General features: G+C 42.0%; 2 protein-coding genes and 1 long non-coding RNA gene across 7 annotated transcripts in view; all 3 read right to left on the bottom strand.

The window, feature by feature from the left end:
* Window positions 1-18,346, bottom strand: part of LOC130195805 (uncharacterized) — a 139,422-nt gene that overhangs the window by 83,509 nt on the left and 37,567 nt on the right. The gene's annotated exons all lie outside the window — the stretch shown is intronic.
* On the bottom strand, window positions 596-5,760 carry b3gnt9 (UDP-GlcNAc:betaGal beta-1,3-N-acetylglucosaminyltransferase 9). 3 transcript variants are annotated; one of them, XM_056417492.1, is made up of 7 exons: window positions 5,486-5,760; window positions 4,386-4,592; window positions 4,122-4,289; window positions 3,135-3,503; window positions 2,027-2,268; window positions 1,679-1,934; window positions 596-1,594 (listed from the first exon to the last, which is right to left on the bottom strand). In XM_056417492.1, the coding sequence occupies exons 2-7, from the start codon at window positions 4,479-4,481 to the stop codon at window positions 1,247-1,249; spliced, it is 1,479 nt and encodes a 492-aa protein (XP_056273467.1). In that variant the 5' UTR covers window positions 4,482-4,592; window positions 5,486-5,760; the 3' UTR covers window positions 596-1,246. The 3 variants fall into 3 exon arrangements, with proteins under 3 accessions (XP_056273467.1, XP_056273468.1, XP_056273469.1); XM_056417493.1 differs by having other exon boundaries at window positions 3,135-3,506; window positions 4,170-4,289; XM_056417494.1 differs by having other exon boundaries at window positions 4,170-4,289.
* bbs2 (Bardet-Biedl syndrome 2) lies at window positions 6,007-16,401 on the bottom strand. Of its 3 annotated transcripts, none has more exons than XM_056417487.1 (18): window positions 16,294-16,401; window positions 15,659-15,792; window positions 15,070-15,297; window positions 14,362-14,487; window positions 14,043-14,105; window positions 13,787-13,864; window positions 13,498-13,602; window positions 13,291-13,377; window positions 13,007-13,142; window positions 12,387-12,526; window positions 12,020-12,149; window positions 11,746-11,917; window positions 11,532-11,661; window positions 11,271-11,390; window positions 10,443-10,580; window positions 10,055-10,167; window positions 9,077-9,225; window positions 6,007-8,285 (listed from the first exon to the last, which is right to left on the bottom strand). In XM_056417487.1, the coding sequence occupies exons 2-18, from the start codon at window positions 15,773-15,775 to the stop codon at window positions 8,179-8,181; spliced, it is 2,139 nt and encodes a 712-aa protein (XP_056273462.1). In that variant the 5' UTR covers window positions 15,776-15,792; window positions 16,294-16,401; the 3' UTR covers window positions 6,007-8,178. The 3 variants fall into 3 exon arrangements, with proteins under 3 accessions (XP_056273462.1, XP_056273464.1, XP_056273463.1); XM_056417489.1 differs by having other exon boundaries at window positions 12,053-12,149; XM_056417488.1 differs by having other exon boundaries at window positions 15,659-15,783; window positions 16,294-16,393.

Here is an 18,346-nt window from a genome sequence, read left to right as displayed (position 1 = left end):
CACAATTAATGTGTAATGACACTATCGTGAGTCAGCAATGTAAAATGAGCTTTGTATTATCAGAACAAGATTACAGTAAATGCAAACAAACATTTTAATAGTCAATTTTCTAATGTTTACATAAGTAAATATGATACTCTGAGGTAGATTTCATATCCGTACATATAATATAAAATCTCCGGGGAGACAACATATGCTAATGTTGGCAGAATCTTACCAAATTATTAATAAAAAAGGATAGGCCTATTTATTAGCATGAGTATATATGAGTGATACTATTAGTTATATAAATTAAAATTGATCAAAATGATTTGTTTCCAATGTGGAAACACAAGGAGTCTTGGAGAGAGGTCACAAGAAGGTCCAAAGCCCACATGTCAAGGATGGAGGATTGCGAGGTGGCTTGTGGGAGGAGCTATGAGCGAGGATACACAAAAGTATCCTTTGAGGAAGAGGCAGCTGTAACTATAAAACACACATGACATACAGATAAATGATCTCAACCCTCTACAGATGCAACGGCTCCTTTTGGTATAAGTTGTATTTATTCATGATGAGAGGGTTCTGAAGAATTATACAGAAATAAAAATCACAATCAATATTTTTGTAGCATTTAATAAGTGCGTTCACATAAAAGTGCACGTGACTCCTCAAATGTCTGTCACACACATTAACTCACGGTTTGGTGTGTGCTGGTTCCCATGTTGTCTTTGTTGTCTCTTCAGGGAACAGATAACCTAACTGTGCGTTTGTACCTCAATCCGGCTCAATGGAGTGAAGAACATCTCTTCAAGGTGAGAACCGTAAACACTCTCTCCCAGTCCTGGCTGTCCACACCAGTCTGATGTCAGATGGGGTTAAACCAGCTAACCACGTGTCAGTTATGTTTTCCTCGTGGATCTTACTGCGTCTCTGAGTAAACAATTACAACACAATACATTCTGAAGATTACACATTCGATGGTCTTCTCACAATCACGGTCATGCTGCCTGTACGTGCGATCACACAGATGGGCTTCGGTGGCAAAAGCCCAAATTCTCTTCTCTTCCCTTATTGAACAATCTGAAGCACATTAGAGCGATGCCAATTCATTTCCTCAAAGACAATCTACCATCTTGGATAAAGTCTCATACGACTCAACTGTGCTTTTGAAGACACGCGAGCCTTTCAAGTTGGCCATCGATGCTGCTTTTGAACCATTCTGTCCTCACTGGGGCTCTTGCAGATCCCAATGGGCCTTGCAGAGTCACTCATGCGTGATAAACACCTGCTTGTCGCCATAATCCTTCTCTTCTCCCGCCGTTTCTCCCATCTTATCCTTCCACTTAAAGGGCCAGGACGTCTGCCGCGTCCTGTTGTGGCAGCTCAGTCTGGGGTCGTGCAGGAGGTTCCACATGAGCCAGATCTGAGGAACACTGAGGCTGTGGACAACCATGAGCTCCCTGTAAAAACAGGGGTCAAACGTCTGAAGGTGGGGTGCTGCAGATGGCCGGGGAATTCCAAAGGTCCGAAAGCCCTGGTGGCGTGTTGGTTTGACGCCGATCAGCTGGAGGCACATTCCTAGAAAGACGTCATCAATGGGGAACAACTCCACCTGGAATTGAAGCAAATCATTGTTAAGGAAAACAATTTAAAAACAGACATACAAGCATATTAAAGCTGTCAAATGTGTAAATACCTGTTGACAGGCAGCGCTGAGTCTCCGAGCCGTATGTCCCGACATGACAAACCCTCCTCCTCCGGCATAATTTGGGTACAAACCTCCTCCATAAACAAACTCTGGCACAAAGTATTTGGAATTGCGCCTTCGAATTGGTTTAGCATGGATAATAATATCACCCACAAACAGATCCTGGTCGGGCTTTTGACCTTGAAGCATCTCTAGTATATTCTCTACATTAACATAAACATCAGCATCGCCCTTGAAGATGAATCTGTATGAAAAGAGATAATTGGAAAAGCATCAGATTAGTCGCATAAGACCAAGAATCAGATACACTCTTGATTCAGGCTCGCAAATACTGACTTGACATGAGGACAGCTGCTGTTAACCCATTTCAGAAAATGTATTTCCTTCAGCGTCAGGTTGAAGAAGGTGTCCTCAAAGTCCCAAAGAAGGATATCCCCAAAGGTTTGACTCTCGTAGGTCATGAGCCGATCCCAGAGAGGTAGAGCAGTCCGATTCCTGGGAACCCCGAGCAGGAAAACCGTCCGGATTAACACACCATCTTGAAAGAGTCCCTCTTTACCCCAAGTCCGACGTACCACCTAAACATAAGAGAGTGCAGAGAGGAAGAGATAAAGAAATACAATGTTCGGTTAAATGTGTGTTAATCTTGTGACAATCCTCCCTGCCTGTTAGTTTGTGTTGGTGTTTTCCCCAAAGGGAGTGAAGGTGTTCTTGGTAGGGGGGGGGGGGGGGACCTCAACCTAAGGCGGAGCGATATGGCCAAGATCTTTTCACGATACAAGTTATTTAATATCTACATGTATCACAATGTATACTCTTGTGTTGATTGAATACTCTCATTTAATTCAGAACTTTAGTGGAAAGTAATCATCATTAATAATATTACATTTTAATGAGTTTGTGCATGTTAATATCAATTTAGACACATTAATGTGCATCATGACAGCTCAACAGAAGAAAAAATATTTGACTGTATGAAGTGTCTTCAGAAAGTAATTCACTAATATTAATATATGTGTTCACGCACCTGGGGGAAGCGTGTTAGCAAACAATAATGTATGTACTCAATGAGCAGACGCGGAATAATATTCTCATTCGTCTGAGACATATTTATCAAATGTAAGTCTAATATTCACTGTACTCGTGTCTCTAGATTTGGTCTACAGCAACTGAAGGAACATCAGGCTCTTGAGCTGCTGAATGCTGCACTGGGTCCGTCAGAGCACAGCGGGTTTATCAGAAGGCAGCTGCTGGCTGAGGTTATGAACACTGAGAACACTGAGAGTGAACCAAACAGCTGGAGAAATCAAATCAACAAGCTTTCAGATACACAAAATAGCCTGGGTGAAAAATACAGTCTAATTTCTAGACAGATTCACAGCCAATTTGACCAGTTACAAATATTTGTCTGGCAAAGGCCTTTATACAACATGTTTTATTTTACCTGACGTTTATCAAACTCTGCAGAGACAGATTTCACCGCAATGAGCATGTAGGGGGCAGTGGAAGTCCCTTTACTTCCTCCTTTACTTCCTGCTTCTCTTCCTCCTTCCTCCTCCGCTGCTGCTCCAACGTGACATTTCTCTGGCTGGTCGATGAGCAGCTTAAAGTTTCTGTTGTCCTTTTCTCTCAGATAGCGCTCAAAGTCAAATGGTGGCAAAGTAGGCAGAGGCTTAGCGGTCGGGACAGGGCTTTTCCATTGAGACTTCCCCTTAGATTTGACCTGATGTTTGGGCTTGGCCTGCGGAGGTTTGGACTTGGCCTGAAGTTTGCAGGGAGGCAGCTGTGGCTCTGACGGGCTAGATGGGGTCTGCTGCTAATTTGGAAAAATGATGTGAGACAAAAGATGGAGAACATTTCTGAGAGCAACTTTCTGATAGTAAAAACTTGTAATCTTAATGAACATATCAAGTGTGATGTACAAAAGAAGTATAAAACCTAAACATCTACAATTACATTGAAAACTAGCATCATCCTTTCTGTTTATGAGGCTTCATGTTCATCTCTTCCAGGTTTATTATACAATGTGTTGGACCCTCTGTGGATCAGTACACACATACATTGATGCACTCTGCACACAGTATACATATCCACAGAGCACACACTGTACAGTGCTCTGACACTGGTTGTGGATGTGAACTACCCTAATCTTACAAACGAGGACAAGACTAAACATAGATGAACACCTCAAGGTCAGCACATCACATCCAGTCGTCCTCGCCCAGTTTCACTGATTTGTAACAGGATTTTCCCGACACATCGTCCATCACAGTCCTCGCCACCTTCAGCCACGAGTGCAACTATCATGTCTCACAGCAACTCCCCTCTAGTTGCTTAATGTGCATGTCTGCTGTTTGGTGTTATCTTTCCGTGCCCCCATTATCATTATCCCTATTTTACATTATGAAGACACTTTTGTTTTGATACCTACATGCAAACACGCATAAACAGTCATAAGTTGAACCAGATCAGCGCATACCCCTGGAGACTCCTGGCCTGCTTTGGCTCTGCTCGAGCCAAGCAACGTCCTACTGGAGCTGGTAGAGCCATGGATCTCCAGCTTCCACACATGCATGTCCCACCCAGAGGAGAGCATGACCTGGAAACATGGATGGACATGATTTGGACATGGGAATTGAAATACTTGAGGTTTTTTTTTTTAACTACCCTGTCTTGTGATTGGTTCTATCCTTACCTGGTGGGCATAGAGCAGCAGACAGAACAACACGAGTAACAGCATTGTGCACAACACATCTGCCTTCACGTGGAGGATTCTCCTCAGTGTCACCATCTTCAGGGCAGTACTGAACAGGAATGCAGTGCAATGGGGCCGGAGCAGTTCAAACCGCTCTGCAGACCGGACCGGACCGGACCGGACCGGGGTTTGCAGGCAACTGCAGAACTTGAGGAGAAGAAGTGGAGACTTTCACCGTTTGTTTGTAAAGACTCCTCTCACTGGATGGTCCATCATGTCTGGCTCCATCCTCCCCTTCTCCTCAGACACCAAAGGGTGGAGGCACTTTGGACAACATCATCAACAACAACAACAATGCATTTCTATAGCTTTGATGCTCCCTGTTGCAAAGAACATATTATTACTTGTCCCTTCCCCCGTTCATCTGTCCTCAGGGTGTACTGCCCAGGAAGCTATTGTGAAACCCTCTCATATTTTTTCTCATATATTAAATGATCCTCCTTTTGTCGATGGAAGATTATTTGTTCACGTTCCTGTGGCAAAATTGTATTTTAATGTAATATACATAGCCAATCATCTACTTCCTCCTCCATCTGTGACTGGATTCTGAGCTTCTGAACATGACCTCTTCATATCACCTCGAAGTTATAACCAGGACAAATAATACAAACAGAATATAACTAATCCAAGACGTTGTTGTTTGCTGATAAATAGCAACACGTATTTGTTTTAATTCCCATCATTCATAACTCAGAAGGGGGAGTGTCTTATGTAGGCCGAAGGGAAAACAAGGGTACCGTACCAACTCTCTCGAAGAACACCGTGTCCAAACGTCCATGCCACTGGCAGACATCCCTCAATAACGCCCTGTTATATGATGAGATCTAATCGAAGCTATTTATTTTAGAGCACTTCACACAAGCATGACGTCAGCGTCACAAAACTTCTCGGGCAATCTAGTCAGAAAGTCGCCTGTGATTTATCTACAAAGCGCACACTATTCCGCGTGTTTTTACACCAGCAGCAAAACGCCCGTCTGGTTTTATAACTGCAATTAATATGAAGTGTTCCCATGTTCATGCAAAGTCATTTAAACTTACCAGGCGAGACGGAAGAGGACTTCAAACTGGAAACATCTGTGCTGACGTGTGAAACTGCAACACAGGCTCCCCTCTGCACCGACACATACAAAGACGGACACACGCCCACTGAGGGAAGATGAGACGGTTCATGTCCGTGTGTGTCTGTGCGTGTGCGTGTGCGTGTGTTGTGTGTGTGTGTGTGTGTGTGTGTGCGTGTGCGGAGGGGAGGTTAGAAAAGTGACTTTGCTCTCTGCCCGTCGTCTCCCGGCTGCGCTCATGGTTGCCTTCAAGTACTGCAGGGAATATACAAATATACGCCGTCAACGGAATACCTGCAAGTCTAGACAATTATGAACTCTTTTTTTGTAATAATAAAATGAGTGACTTTAAGGGTTATCATCTCTGTAAAAAAAGGTGAGAAAAGTGACAATATTAGCTCTAATCAAACAACAATCTGTAACTCTGAGGGATTGTCAGGGCCCCTGGTCATTGTCTGTCATTCAAAGAGATACGCCAACTGGGAAGAGACTCGCAATGACCACAGAGACCTCAACTATTTAATAATTTGTTTCAATACACTTTGCTTGCTTGCTGCAACAACAAACATAGATGAATAAAGTGTCTATCTCTCTATTTATCAATAAGAGATTACACAACACTTACGAAATGCAAAAAGACTAAAAGACCACAAAAAAGGGAACAACAACCACAGACACAAATTGGCTCGAGAGAGACACACAACATGACCATGAATAACCTTAATTATATGGCAAAACATCCAGAGAAGAAGAAAACACCACTAAAATATCCAAAACAGAGAGACAAATAAGGCTATACAACTACAATGTCTGAGTATGTGGCACCTATAGGAGAGGTGGTGGGTATGTTGCATGTCTGGCCCCAGTGGCCCACTGTTTCATAATCCGCCCATACATATAACCTGAGTACAAAACACATTGGAAATTAAATGTAATAAAAATGGCATCATTATTGGTAAGAGAGCATTAACACGGTGTGTATCACTCACCACGCTGATTGCTTAACAAACCACCGGTCTGTCAATCCAAAGTATAACAAATATATTGGAATTCATGAGCTAGTATTCAGATGAACAAGCAAACCAGGAGAACCTGAACCTAACATCTTCATCCTTCAGCCTGACCACGTGACATAAGAAAGAGCGGAGCGACTTCAAGCCAGATGCCAACACAGCAACTCGGGAGGATAAAGACAGGAGGAGAGGAGATGAATACATGAGGTGCAGAGTGTGGATCTCTGAATGCATAATTATTCATGTCTGTTTCTAGTTTGGGGCTAAAAGCAAGTCAGCGATTAAGACCAGCTAGATATGTATTACTAGGTCAACCTTACGGGAAAGCGCACATGCACGCGCAGCACGAGCAGCGGTAATTTACGACTACCGACTGCGTCTGTACTGAACCAGCAGAGCCTCGTGAACATGTGTGCATCCAATCAGAACTACACTGAAAGGAGGAACGTTGAGGTTGGAAAAGCGGAAAGTACGAAGTGAATATTTCTGCCGGATTTAGGTAATGGCACAGCTTAATTGACAAATAAATGATGTTACAACAATAGAAGAGCCTGGACAATATGCAGCATATACAGCATGGCAGATGCATGTTCAAACACTGGAAGCCACATGTTCCCAGTTCATTGTAATGTTCCCTCTGGATTGGTGGGTCAGCAGCCACACTTTGTTCAACCCGGCTGAACCGTAATTTACAATCCAGCAGAGATCAGATTCAAAGGAAACCTCAAGTACGTACTTTTAAAATGCAAGATCATTTAATAATAGTTTCTGCCACGGACACAATTATACATTTACAATCTCTGTGTTCCATCTACAGACAGCATTGGTCCTCTGTAACATGCATCATTCATCATTCAAAGAATTTTCTTTGGCTCCAAACGTCACACAAACGCACAACAGCTGGGAGACCTGAGTCCATCTGAGCCGTCAACCCACACAACTATCAGGATTCAGCAGCATGACTCTCCACCTGAGAGGAGCTGCTCCGGCTGTGCTCCCTCTAAACATCACTCTGTCGGCTCCGCTAAACAGTCATGGGGCCGATCCAGCAGATACTTACATTTTCCTACAAACTTGTGTCTCAGTGGAAATGGTTTCTTCCATGAAGTTTATAAGTTTCTTAGACAAATATGCAACGTCTAGTCCACTGAAAGGGCGTTATATTTCACTCGAAATGCCATCAGTGAGAGTAGAACTGGAGAAAAGAGGTTTTGTTTTGCATGAGTTTTAGACAGCAGTCAGATCGATGCGTTAAAACTAATTGCTCTGCAGCATCTCTGTACTCAGAATATGTTGCAATGCTTTTAAAAGAAAGTTTGAGGGAAGCACTCCACGCCCTCTTTGGATCCAGCTGAACTCTCACTGCACTAACTTAGACGATCAAGCGCACTAAGCCTGGAGTCAGCATTTTATCTCAGTGACCTATTTCAAGACTTCACATACAGTAACATGGTATTATGGAGCTACTACCACATGTTGCTGCCAGGCAACAATGATCCATTACGACTACAACAGTTTCATGTCCTTGTGTGTTGTCGTCTCATCCTTCTAGGGGAAGGTTTTTGCTGGTGCCGTGCTTGAAATAGATACGGTTCCACTCTACAGTGCCGATTAGTTGTGCGTTGTGCTTGTACTTTCAATCTCTTCGTCCATTCCACCCTCAGGAAGATGCAGTGCCAGCTTTCATGATCCTGAAGAGCGTGTTGATGTTATTGCTCTTGATGGCGTCTCGGCAGGCAGAGATCACTTGGTTCTTGGGCTTGCCGACTGAAGGTGAGGAGGAATAGTGACAGGCAGATTAAAATTAGGAAACAAGGCAGGTGTGCAGGTTTGAACAACACAAGGGGAAACGCCTGTCAGCTTCTTAGCGCTGTTAGTTAACATTCGATCGGGAAATCTGTCTTAAAATGCCTGTTTTGTTGTATTCTTAAGGATCCCCCTATATACTCTGTTATGTATAATAGTGGGATTGTTATGTTTCTTAACAGCTATGCAAACAATAAATACAGGGTCCTGACTGAAATGCAGAAATTAGCTTTTAATGATTACCTTCGCATTGAAAATGCGGAAGGTTATGTTTTGATCGCCGTGTATTTATTTATTTGTATGCGTGTTACTCGTAGAACACAAAAAGTATTAAACCGAATTGCATGAAATTTAGTGGGATGATTGGTTATTATCCGGGGACCATTTGATTAGAATTTGGGATAGATCGGGTCAAAGGTCAAAGTCATGAGAAGGTCAACATCTTCTTTTTACCATAGCGTGGTCAATTTGTATCCAATTGGCATGCAACTAATGCCAAAATGTTCATAATTCAATGCCCAATCTTGTGATATGCGAAGGTATGCGCTCTACCGAGTGCCCATTCTAGTTGCTTGATGTTTTGAGGCTTAATGTTTATAACTACTACGTTATGACAGCTACATCTCAGAGCCAAGAGGGAGACACTGAAATAGAGGCTTTGCAGTCTGGTAGCTGTGGTGAGCCATATTCAAGTACTCTGCAAAGCATTTGTAGTCGCAAAGACACACACACACACACACACACACACCTACCTCTGAGTCTACCAGCCCGCTGTATGGCCTGGTTGACAGCCTTGAGACAGGCAAGTAATGCATTGTGGTTGTTAGAGCGGATTTTATACTCGTTGATCAGATCCCTATTCAGGTCGTACAGCTCTCTGTAGCGCTTCTTCATCGTTGTCCTAAAGAGGGCAAGGGAGAACATCACAGATACAGTATGAGGGAAAGGAAGAGAAACAGTGAGTCGGTTATGTTGTGGAGTAAAAGAAAATATTTATAGCGCTATTATCGAAAACAGACATTCAGTTCCAAGTTTTTGTTGAAACTGTTTTTGTTGAGGTGTCGATTCAATGTTGGGGTCATTCTGGAGTTTTGTGGTGCAGTTGGATTGTAACGTTTTATACTAAAAGGCCTTCTTTAGTATGTTGTCCATCACGTATATCCATGAGGGTGCATTAAGTATGAGAATCACCTTTCATTATAACATAATACAATTCAGCAGAAGACAAAAATGTCCATAACGTTTTAAACTCTAAAAACTGTTTCAAGAATACTGAATATTATAACATTCAAGAAGGATGTAGGACGTTGCATGGAGTCTAGACTGTATTAGCTTCATCCAGGTGTACCTAATACATTTACAACTGTGTGTTTGTTCTTCATGCTTTTGATACGATCGTTCTTTTGTTTCAGAAATCACTAGTTAAGAGTTTTCCAGGAGATATTTTGAATTGTCATGGTAACATTTAAGGAAATCTATGCCAATTTTCAACTGCCTTTTAGTGAGGGTCTGCTGATGGCATTTTCTATGTGATGCCTTTAAACAAGCATGCACATTAGCATAGCTTTTGGGAGCGGCAGACCTCAATTGAATGCAACCAAAAATGTATTCATCCAACAGAGAGACTTCAAAGCATTGTCTATGTGTTGCCAGTATATCACATATAGTGTTTGACAAGGATTATAGATGGGATCAGTTCAATATACTGCATGTGTATCACGTGTACTCACATGACGCCCATAAGGCGAGCATCCTCTGCTTGCACCAGCATGTTCCTGATGTAGTTGGAGTGGTCGGCCATGGCTGCAGTTAACTTCTGATGGACAGAGTGGAACTCATCCACCTGGAATGCAGATATTTAGGACTGACCATGAAACCACAGCAACAACAATAACAACAACTACATTCTCTCTCCTGACAAATACACAATGAATTTATCTTGTGCTCCATGACTTCTCTTAGCCTTCTCCAGCCTTTTACGCAGGATGCAGTTGGAGTCATATTGTACAGTACATGTATATGTGGGGATGGATGGAAGGTATGTTTTGGAATATTAGTGGAATAGACGGCATGAAATGTTTTTTGACAGGAGAGGGTTCAATATCATTAAAGCCAAACCTCAGTGAGTGTAGTGTGTAGCTCCTCAAAGTATCCGGGGAAGTCTGCTTCTGCTGACAAGTCCTCTATTGCCAGGAAGGCGGCAAGTGATTGGACCAGATCTCCTGCCAGTTCAATGTCATCGGTACTCAGAGTGATCTGTTTGGGCAAATTAACCATTAATTAAGCATCTCATTTTTAAAATGATATGTCAGTGGCTATTGTAACTTCATGCAAACTAACACCAATGTTTTGCTGAGTCTTCTCAAGGTAAGAACAAGATGTGTACATGGTCAAAATGTAGCCTTAATATACACTACCGTTCAAAAGTTTGGGGTCATCCAGACAATTTTGTGTCTTCCATGAAAACTCACTTTTATTTATCAAATGAATTGAAAATTGAATAGAAAATATAGTCAAGGTTAGAAATAATGATAAATATTTGAAGTATTAATTTTGTTCTTCAAATTTCAAGCTCAAAGGAAGGCCAGTTGTATAGCTTATATCACCAGCATAACTGTTTTCAGCTGTGCTAACATAATTGCACAAGGGTTTTCTAATCAGATATTAGTCTTCTAAGGCGATTAGCAAACACAATGTACCATTAGAACACTGGAGTGATAGTTGATGGAAATGGGCCTCTATACACCTATGGAGATATTTCATTAGAAACCAGACGTTTCCACCTAGAATAGTCATTTACCACATTAACAATGTATAGTGTGTATTTTTGATTAATGTTATCTTTATTGAAAAAACAGTGCTTTTCTTTGAAAAATAAAGACATTTCTAAGTGACCCCAAACTTTTGAACGGTAGTGTATATAAACATTATAATAGTTGTTTGTACTTGTCCATTGCTCGCCATACTGATAGACAACAGTCCCTCTCCTCTTAGAGAATTAAAAGTGATGTCCGGGCTGTCTACTCCTTCTGGAAGCAAGAAGTTCTGATTCAGCCACATCACCACCTACACACACACACACACACACACACACACACACACACACACACACACACACACACACACAAACTTTTAATTAGCAAACATATATCGGATGTTGTTGCCTTACACATGCTCTGGGACTGATCACAAACTCTGACAGCCTACCCTCTGTGGTCGGTCGTTGATGCTGAAGGTGACCCTTCCAGTGGGCTGAGCAGCTGAGGAGTCAACTGTCATGTCATACATGGAAAAACGAGGTAGCTGACGAGTAATTTCAAACACGTGGAATTGGGTGCTGCAGAAGACAAAAAGAATGAAGTGCAGAGAAGGTGGTTAATTATATGCCAGCACACATACTTTACTTACTCACACATCCTACCTAGTTTTCCCTCCAACAAAGGCTTTGATGTGCAGATCTACTGGTATATCTTTTGGGGGGACAATGGGGACTCGGACACAGCCCGACAGGTTCTGAGCGCTGGGGTGGACAACGTGACTCTCTCCCTCAAATATCCCCTCCGCGAAGATTAGCACTGCACGAATGATGGTTTCTGGAGAGGATAAAGAAGAAGTTCAGGGACTGGGCGCTATTGAGTATTTACCTTATCCTTAACATACTTGAAATTCTCAGCATAAGTTTTAGTCCACTCTACCATTTGGTGTTGAAATGCTGAGCTCTACATGACCTTTCTGAGCATCTGTAGCAGGTCTCACTGACAGCGCTGTCTGGAGCTGAGTGTTGGCTGGTATGACACCCATCCCACTGTTTGTCTCCGACACACCCTGGAACAATAATACAGTGTGTGTGGGTGTTAGAATATCAATTAATATACAGCCACATGTCAATTAATCTGTATGAAGTCTGCTGTCTCTGAAACACAGTGACACAGCAGAATTATGACAAGACTAAAATGAAGGGGAAAAAAGGGAATTTGCTCATCTGCGATTATACAATACTATAATTATATATATATATATATATATATATATAGTATACATACATATATAATATATATGTACCTTGGCATTTTCTTCATAGTTGCGTAGCTCCAGCAACAGATTCTGTCTGCGTTGGCTGAGCTCTCTAATGAGGTCCTGTTCCGCACTGGAGTCCATCAGATTCCCTTTAAGTTCTTTACTGGCTGGCAGGTAACCACGGACTACAAGATACACACCATGTACACCACTGATGACATTCTTATCCGAGCTTAAATGGTAACCAAATCATGTTCAGCATGCTCTGTCTGAATTAAGCTTACAGTACAGTTGAAGCTGACAGTACCGGTAATGTGGATGTTATTAGTTTTCAGTATCTTCAGATGAACTGATGTACTCAGGATCGGGACATAATGATGTGCTAGTTGCACTTGATCAAAAAAAGTTCAGAGAATCACCAATGCACCAAAACAATTAAATAAATCTCCATTAGTATCAGGTGACATCACTCCAACATTTAGTAATTTGGGTTAACTAAAAAGTATGGGAATATGCAGAAACACACATTACTCTCCTCCTTCAGATAGTTGCTAGGGAGTTCTTCCAGTTATACACAGGATGGTCTCAATTTAACCATTTCCAACATTTCTTTTTATATTCATATGTGGACAAAAACCACACAGGCAGACAGCTAAACAACATACCTTCTCCCTCTGTGGAGGTGCAGATAAGTTGTTGCTGTCCATCCAACCTGTAGTCTCCCTCCACCACCCCGGCCACAGAAGAGGAAAAGTTGTCTTTAAAAATGACCTCGCCTGTGCGGTCACTACGAGCATCAATCTGAAATAAAGAGAGAACGTGATCAACACTGAAGACAAACTCAAGATACTGTAGAAATTAATTACTTTTTGTGTCCCAAAATCTAAATACTAATGGCCTTTCTGAAGTGTGAGAGGATGTCCCGAGGCCTGCTAGGTTGTGAGCTGACCTTTCCATTGGACCAGCCAGTGATGAGCTCAACCACCCCGTCAGCATTCAGGTCAAAGGCATGGATGCTCATTGCATGATTCTTAGACTGATAGGAGAGTGAAAAACACACATTGACTACAACACTGGCAATTGCAAATACCAATTTTTTTCCAATACAGTTAGCCTCTCAATTCCAAGACGGCATTATCATGTATTTTTCCGGTACCTTAATCCTCCAGTAGCGGGCGGTGCGGTCGTAAACCCCCACAGTGCCATTGGCCAGGGCATAGCCGAACCTGCTGCCATGCATATGGCACAGCGCCGTTACTGTCTGTCGGGAGAAGGACCGAGGCGAAACCAGTAACAGTGCAATGATGAGTCCAAGTGTTATTGTGCGACTGTCCCTTGTACAAAACATAACGTAAAGTTAAAAAAACCCACTATAGTATTGTTACTTTTGGTAACAATAGGGAGTCAACACGTCGAGAAAAGTGAAACACATTGCATCCATTTACCTCGTTCTCAGTCATCTCAGACACAAGTTCGTCCTCTTTGAATACTCTGATGTCAAAGTCCTCCGATCCGACTAGAAGCTGTAAAAACAATACAGCTGACGGAATTTATTTCAATCCAAAAATAATCATGTCAATATGAATGAATCTTTCATTTAACCCATGTCTAGAGTTCAGAGACCACTGTTAACATTTTCAAAGTAGAGCGCGATGTCATGAACGGGAGAGAGAGACAACAAGATAGCATATCAGGAATTACCTCATTTTTCCCATCCCCAGTGAAGTCACATAGTACCACAGATCTGACATTATCGCCAGTCACCTAAAAACAAGACATTTATTCATGAATACATTTATTTAGTTAATTTAGACAAGGAGTTATTCAGCGTGAGAGAGAATATTGGAAATTAGCTGGGTCTGCAGAGACGTAACACATGGAAATGTGTCGTTCATCAAACTAGTTACATTTTGGTGTCACAGCCTCATGAGTTGTGCGTTGCATTGCTATTCAATAAAACTAACTTCTTGAATGTAAGACAGACTGCACTGATATTAAAATGTTGCTTTGCTGTGCTTACTGTCCAAAATTGGTCATTTCCAGCATAGTCAAAACCTTGTAAAGCGCAGTTCCCTCCAATGATGGCAAGAGGTCTTGGGATGTTTCCGAGTTTCCCCAACACAATAGCGTTGGCTCCATCCGTCAGCTACAGCCCCACACAGAAGAAACAGAAACAAGGCCCTTTGAGATGGAATACTGTACAACATGTCGACAGCTTGAACCATAATTACGTTTTTTTTCTTCTGTCTTTTAAGTATTTAGTTCCACATAAACAGCATAGATGCAAAGTTGTTTTGATATGATATTATTATTAATTTAAACTTATTAATATATTTTGGCTTCAATGGTGCTGCATTCATCTTAGTAAGAGTGAGACAACAGTAACATCACAGGGTCAGATTGGACAACACAACAGTACCTGCTGTTCAGCATGCCTGAATACAACTGTAACACCGTGGGCTCTACGAAACTTAAGACTGTTTACCAAAATAATAATATTGCTTTTTATTCATTCATTCCACCCTCCATCAATATTGTATATATCGCAACTAGTAATACATGATTTTATTGAGGAATACGATATTGTAACTTGGTTATTTATGATTTGGAAATATAAAAAATAAACAATACACACTTTTCATTCTTCCATTGTCTTTGACTTCAATCCCAGAAAGAGCTACCTCTTCAACCAAATGGTTTCCCTCCTCTTATTCTCAGTTATACTCACCTCTCTGTAGAAAATGTCAGCGTTGTCATGGACATCATAGGCCAGTAGGCTGGTCTGGGATCCCACCAACAGCGTATCCCCAGTGGTGTTTGGTCCTAGCGTTCCTGCCGTCAGACATGTGACTGCCTGGTTGATGTTGAGGAGCGAGATGTCAGAGTCTTGTGTGCTGTGGCTCAGGCGGTGGGCCACAGGTCTTTGACCACGAGCATGAGGGTTATGGATAAAAACCTAACAGAGAGAAACAGAGTGAATTCAGGACATGAGGTGGAAACATACAGTGTACACGATTTATAGTAAGTAGAAGCATGAAATGTATTCTAAAATCAAAAGTGAATAAGTGCTGTAATGAACATAAGACAAGGAGACAATTCACCCACTCAATAATGTCTGATTTTAGGCAAGTAAATACAAGTTCAGAATGTGGTCACTCTCTTTCCACAATGTTATGACAAGGCCACACCAGAGGGATGTGTAAACAAATAACGGAGAAAATCAAAGATGGAAGAATGCTCATAGACTAAGACAGAAACCACACTCTGCCCTATACTTTCTGCGTCATACGAATTCAACAACATTATGTTTCCCTCACCTTTCCAGCCTGTGTGGCTGCAGTAAGGCATGGGTGGACTCCATCAAATTTCCCAACAGTCACCATGCGAGGGTTAATCTTGTGGTTCAGCTTCAGTGTGAATATAGGGACCAACATGGTGCCACCTGTAGACCCTGACACACAGACAGGCGCCGACAGAAAGGAACATGCACTTTAATGTGTCAGATGTTTTAGGATAGCAATATGATAATTTAAGGACATGCGCTAAATAAGTTGCCATACGATACAGTGACGACAGCGCGTGGTTTTGCTCCACTAATGTAATTACAGGCTTTACCCCAGACGCCCAGCGGAGAATGCTGTTGCCTGGCAACAGCGAGAGGGAAGCTAAAGCTGTCCGTCTGGCTAAACTAATCTCACCGTCGTTTGCTGCTCAAAAGTGTCAACTATAGAGCACAAAGTCACCACTGTGTGACTTTAAAACAAACTGCAAGCACTGCATGTGCAATTTGAATCATTGAAAGGAAATTAAAATCGTTGATATTTGCCCAACTAAGCTAGCCAACGTTACCGTCGCTGGTTCGATGTCGCCGGAAACCACTTATTGAGGTCGTAAAACCAACGAGCTCAATTGGGGAACCGTAACGTTGCCTATTCAATGTGTGCAATCTCACCTGACCCCCACTTCAGCGGTTGTATTGCGGTTTGATTGAGCTAAGTAGCTAGCTGGATAGCACGACAACGCAACGATAGCAGACAGTCGGTTCCCTGCCAAAAACTACTTCCTCTTCTTCTTCTTCTTCTTTTTAAATTTTTAGGCGGATGGCATCCAGTGAACGGTGCATTTCCGCCACCTACTGTAGTGGAGTGTGGACCAGAGTACCCTATCCCCTTACAAAACCAAACAAACAAAACCAAACCCAACAAAATACCCACAAAACAAAATCAATAAAACAAACAAAACAAAAGGGAGATTCAAAAATGTCAGTGCTTTAAATTCTATTGCTTAATCCTGTTTCTTTCAAATATTGTAATACCTGTCCTGCCCCCAATTTTAACGCATCTGTTAGATTTAGTTCCTCCACTCCCAGCTTCCTCTTCAACATGTGTCGCTCAAGTGTGTATTTCTGACAATGACAAATGATATGTTCTTCAGATTCTGGTACTTGACAGTGCTCACATAGTCCTGTTGGGTGTTTATTTACTAGATGCATTGTTTTGTTCAGCCTTGTGTGCCCAATCCTCAGTCTGGTAAACATGTTTTCTTCTGCGGTGCTTCTTCTAGCTGGCCTCCCTTTGCCAACTTCCCTCTGCACAGAATACAGATGTCTTCCTGTTTCCCCTACATCCCAACTATGCTGCCATTCCTTAATGATGTTTCTTTTGATAATTGTTTTAACTTCTGCTTTGCTGTGTAAAATGTCCGTCTTGTGCTGCCTTTCTAACGCTTGTTTTGTTAGTGTATCTGCTCTTTCGTTTCCTTGCACCCCCCTGTGTGCTGGTACCCACATAAATGCTACGACAACACCCATATTTTTTAAACGGAACAGTGTTTCATATATTTCATTAATTAAATCCTGCCTGCTATGTGAAGTGAATGATTGTAATGAGGATAGTGTTGAACTAGAATCTGAACAGACAATGACTTTTTCGACCCGAACCTCCTCTACCCACTGCAGTGCTGTTAAGATGGCCAACGTCTCCACTGTATGCACAGACAGATGCTCTGATGTTCTCTTTTTAACTTCATATCTTAAGGACGGTATGGTGACTGCAAACCCAGTTCTCCCTGTATCAGGGTCTTTTGATCCGTCTGTAAATGCTGGAATAAATGATAAGTATGTCGTCTCCAGTCTATCCTCCACCATTCCTGCCACGTTATTATTGTCTTTAAATGCTTGGTCTTTGTCTAAAAAATAAAGATCAACTGACACTGAGGGAAATAGCCATGGTGGTGTAATTGATAACGGTATTGCAGGGGTGAATGTTATCTGATCCAATGACATATCTTTGGCTAATTTTTCACTGCTCCATGCGAAACACTCCTGCTTGGCCCTGTCTCTTTCCCAACATGGCAGAAGTACTTTTTTTGTTGGATGATTTTCTCTAGAATGCCCTTGCAGGTTGGCCCAGTAATTCATACTTAGGAGCTTGCGTCTCAAATGCAGCGGCATTTCACCCATCTCCACCTGCAGAGCAGCCACAGGGCTGGTCTTAAAAGCACCACAACACAGTCTCAGAGCTCGGGATTGCAACACTTCCAGCTTCTTCAGTGAAGTTTTTGCAGCTGATCCAAACACGACACAGCCGTAATCAAGGACTGACCTCATCAGAGCGATATACATATTTTTAATCGCAGCCCTGCTAGCTCCCCATTCTGACCCTGTTAGACACCTCATTACATTTAGAATCGTTTTACATTTCTTTACTATCCTCTGAATATGCTCATTCCATGTTAATTTATCATCGAGCCACACACCAAGGAACCTAAAAACTCTCACTTGTTCAATCTTTTGTCCGTACATCTTTATCTGAGCATCAACTCCTCTTTTCCTAGTAAACATGATTGTTTTAGTTTTCCCCACAGAAAATTTGAATCCCCATGAATAAGACCATCTTTCTACCACTTTCACAGCCTCTTGTACTTTACCTCAAATGTGATTTATGTTCTTCCCCCTCTTCCACAGTGCACCATCATCAGCAAATAGAGATCGGCCAATATCACCC

The sequence above is a fragment of the Pseudoliparis swirei genome, chromosome 6, assembly GCF_029220125.1.
Source record: "Pseudoliparis swirei isolate HS2019 ecotype Mariana Trench chromosome 6, NWPU_hadal_v1, whole genome shotgun sequence".
Taxonomy (NCBI): domain Eukaryota; kingdom Metazoa; phylum Chordata; class Actinopteri; order Perciformes; family Liparidae; genus Pseudoliparis; species Pseudoliparis swirei.
The sequence above is the reverse complement of the archived record's forward strand: the minus strand, read 5'-3'. Positions and strand labels throughout refer to the sequence as shown.

What these genes read in the sequence shown, in the direction of transcription:
- b3gnt9 (XM_056417492.1), bottom strand. Translation starts at nt 4,481, where the DNA reads ATGGTGACACTGAGGAGAATCCTCCACGTGAAGGCAGATGTGTTGTGC. An exon ending in CAGAGTTTGATAAACGTCAG is followed by an intron (nt 2,269 to 3,134) that starts GTAAAATAAAAC and finishes TCTTATGTTTAG; the next exon opens with GTGGTACGTCGGACTTGGGG. An exon ending in AGCAGCTGTCCTCATGTCAA is followed by an intron (nt 1,935 to 2,026) that starts GTCAGTATTTGC and finishes CTTTTCATACAG; the next exon opens with ATTCATCTTCAAGGGCGATG.
- bbs2 (XM_056417487.1), bottom strand. Translation starts at nt 15,775, where the DNA reads ATGTTGGTCCCTATATTCACACTGAAGCTGAACCACAAGATTAACCCT. An exon ending in CTGGCTGGTCCAATGGAAAG is followed by an intron (nt 13,143 to 13,290) that starts GTCAGCTCACAA and finishes TCTTTATTTCAG; the next exon opens with ATTGATGCTCGTAGTGACCG. An exon ending in GTATGGCGAGCAATGGACAA is followed by an intron (nt 10,581 to 11,270) that starts GTACAAACAACT and finishes TTGCCCAAACAG; the next exon opens with ATCACTCTGAGTACCGATGA.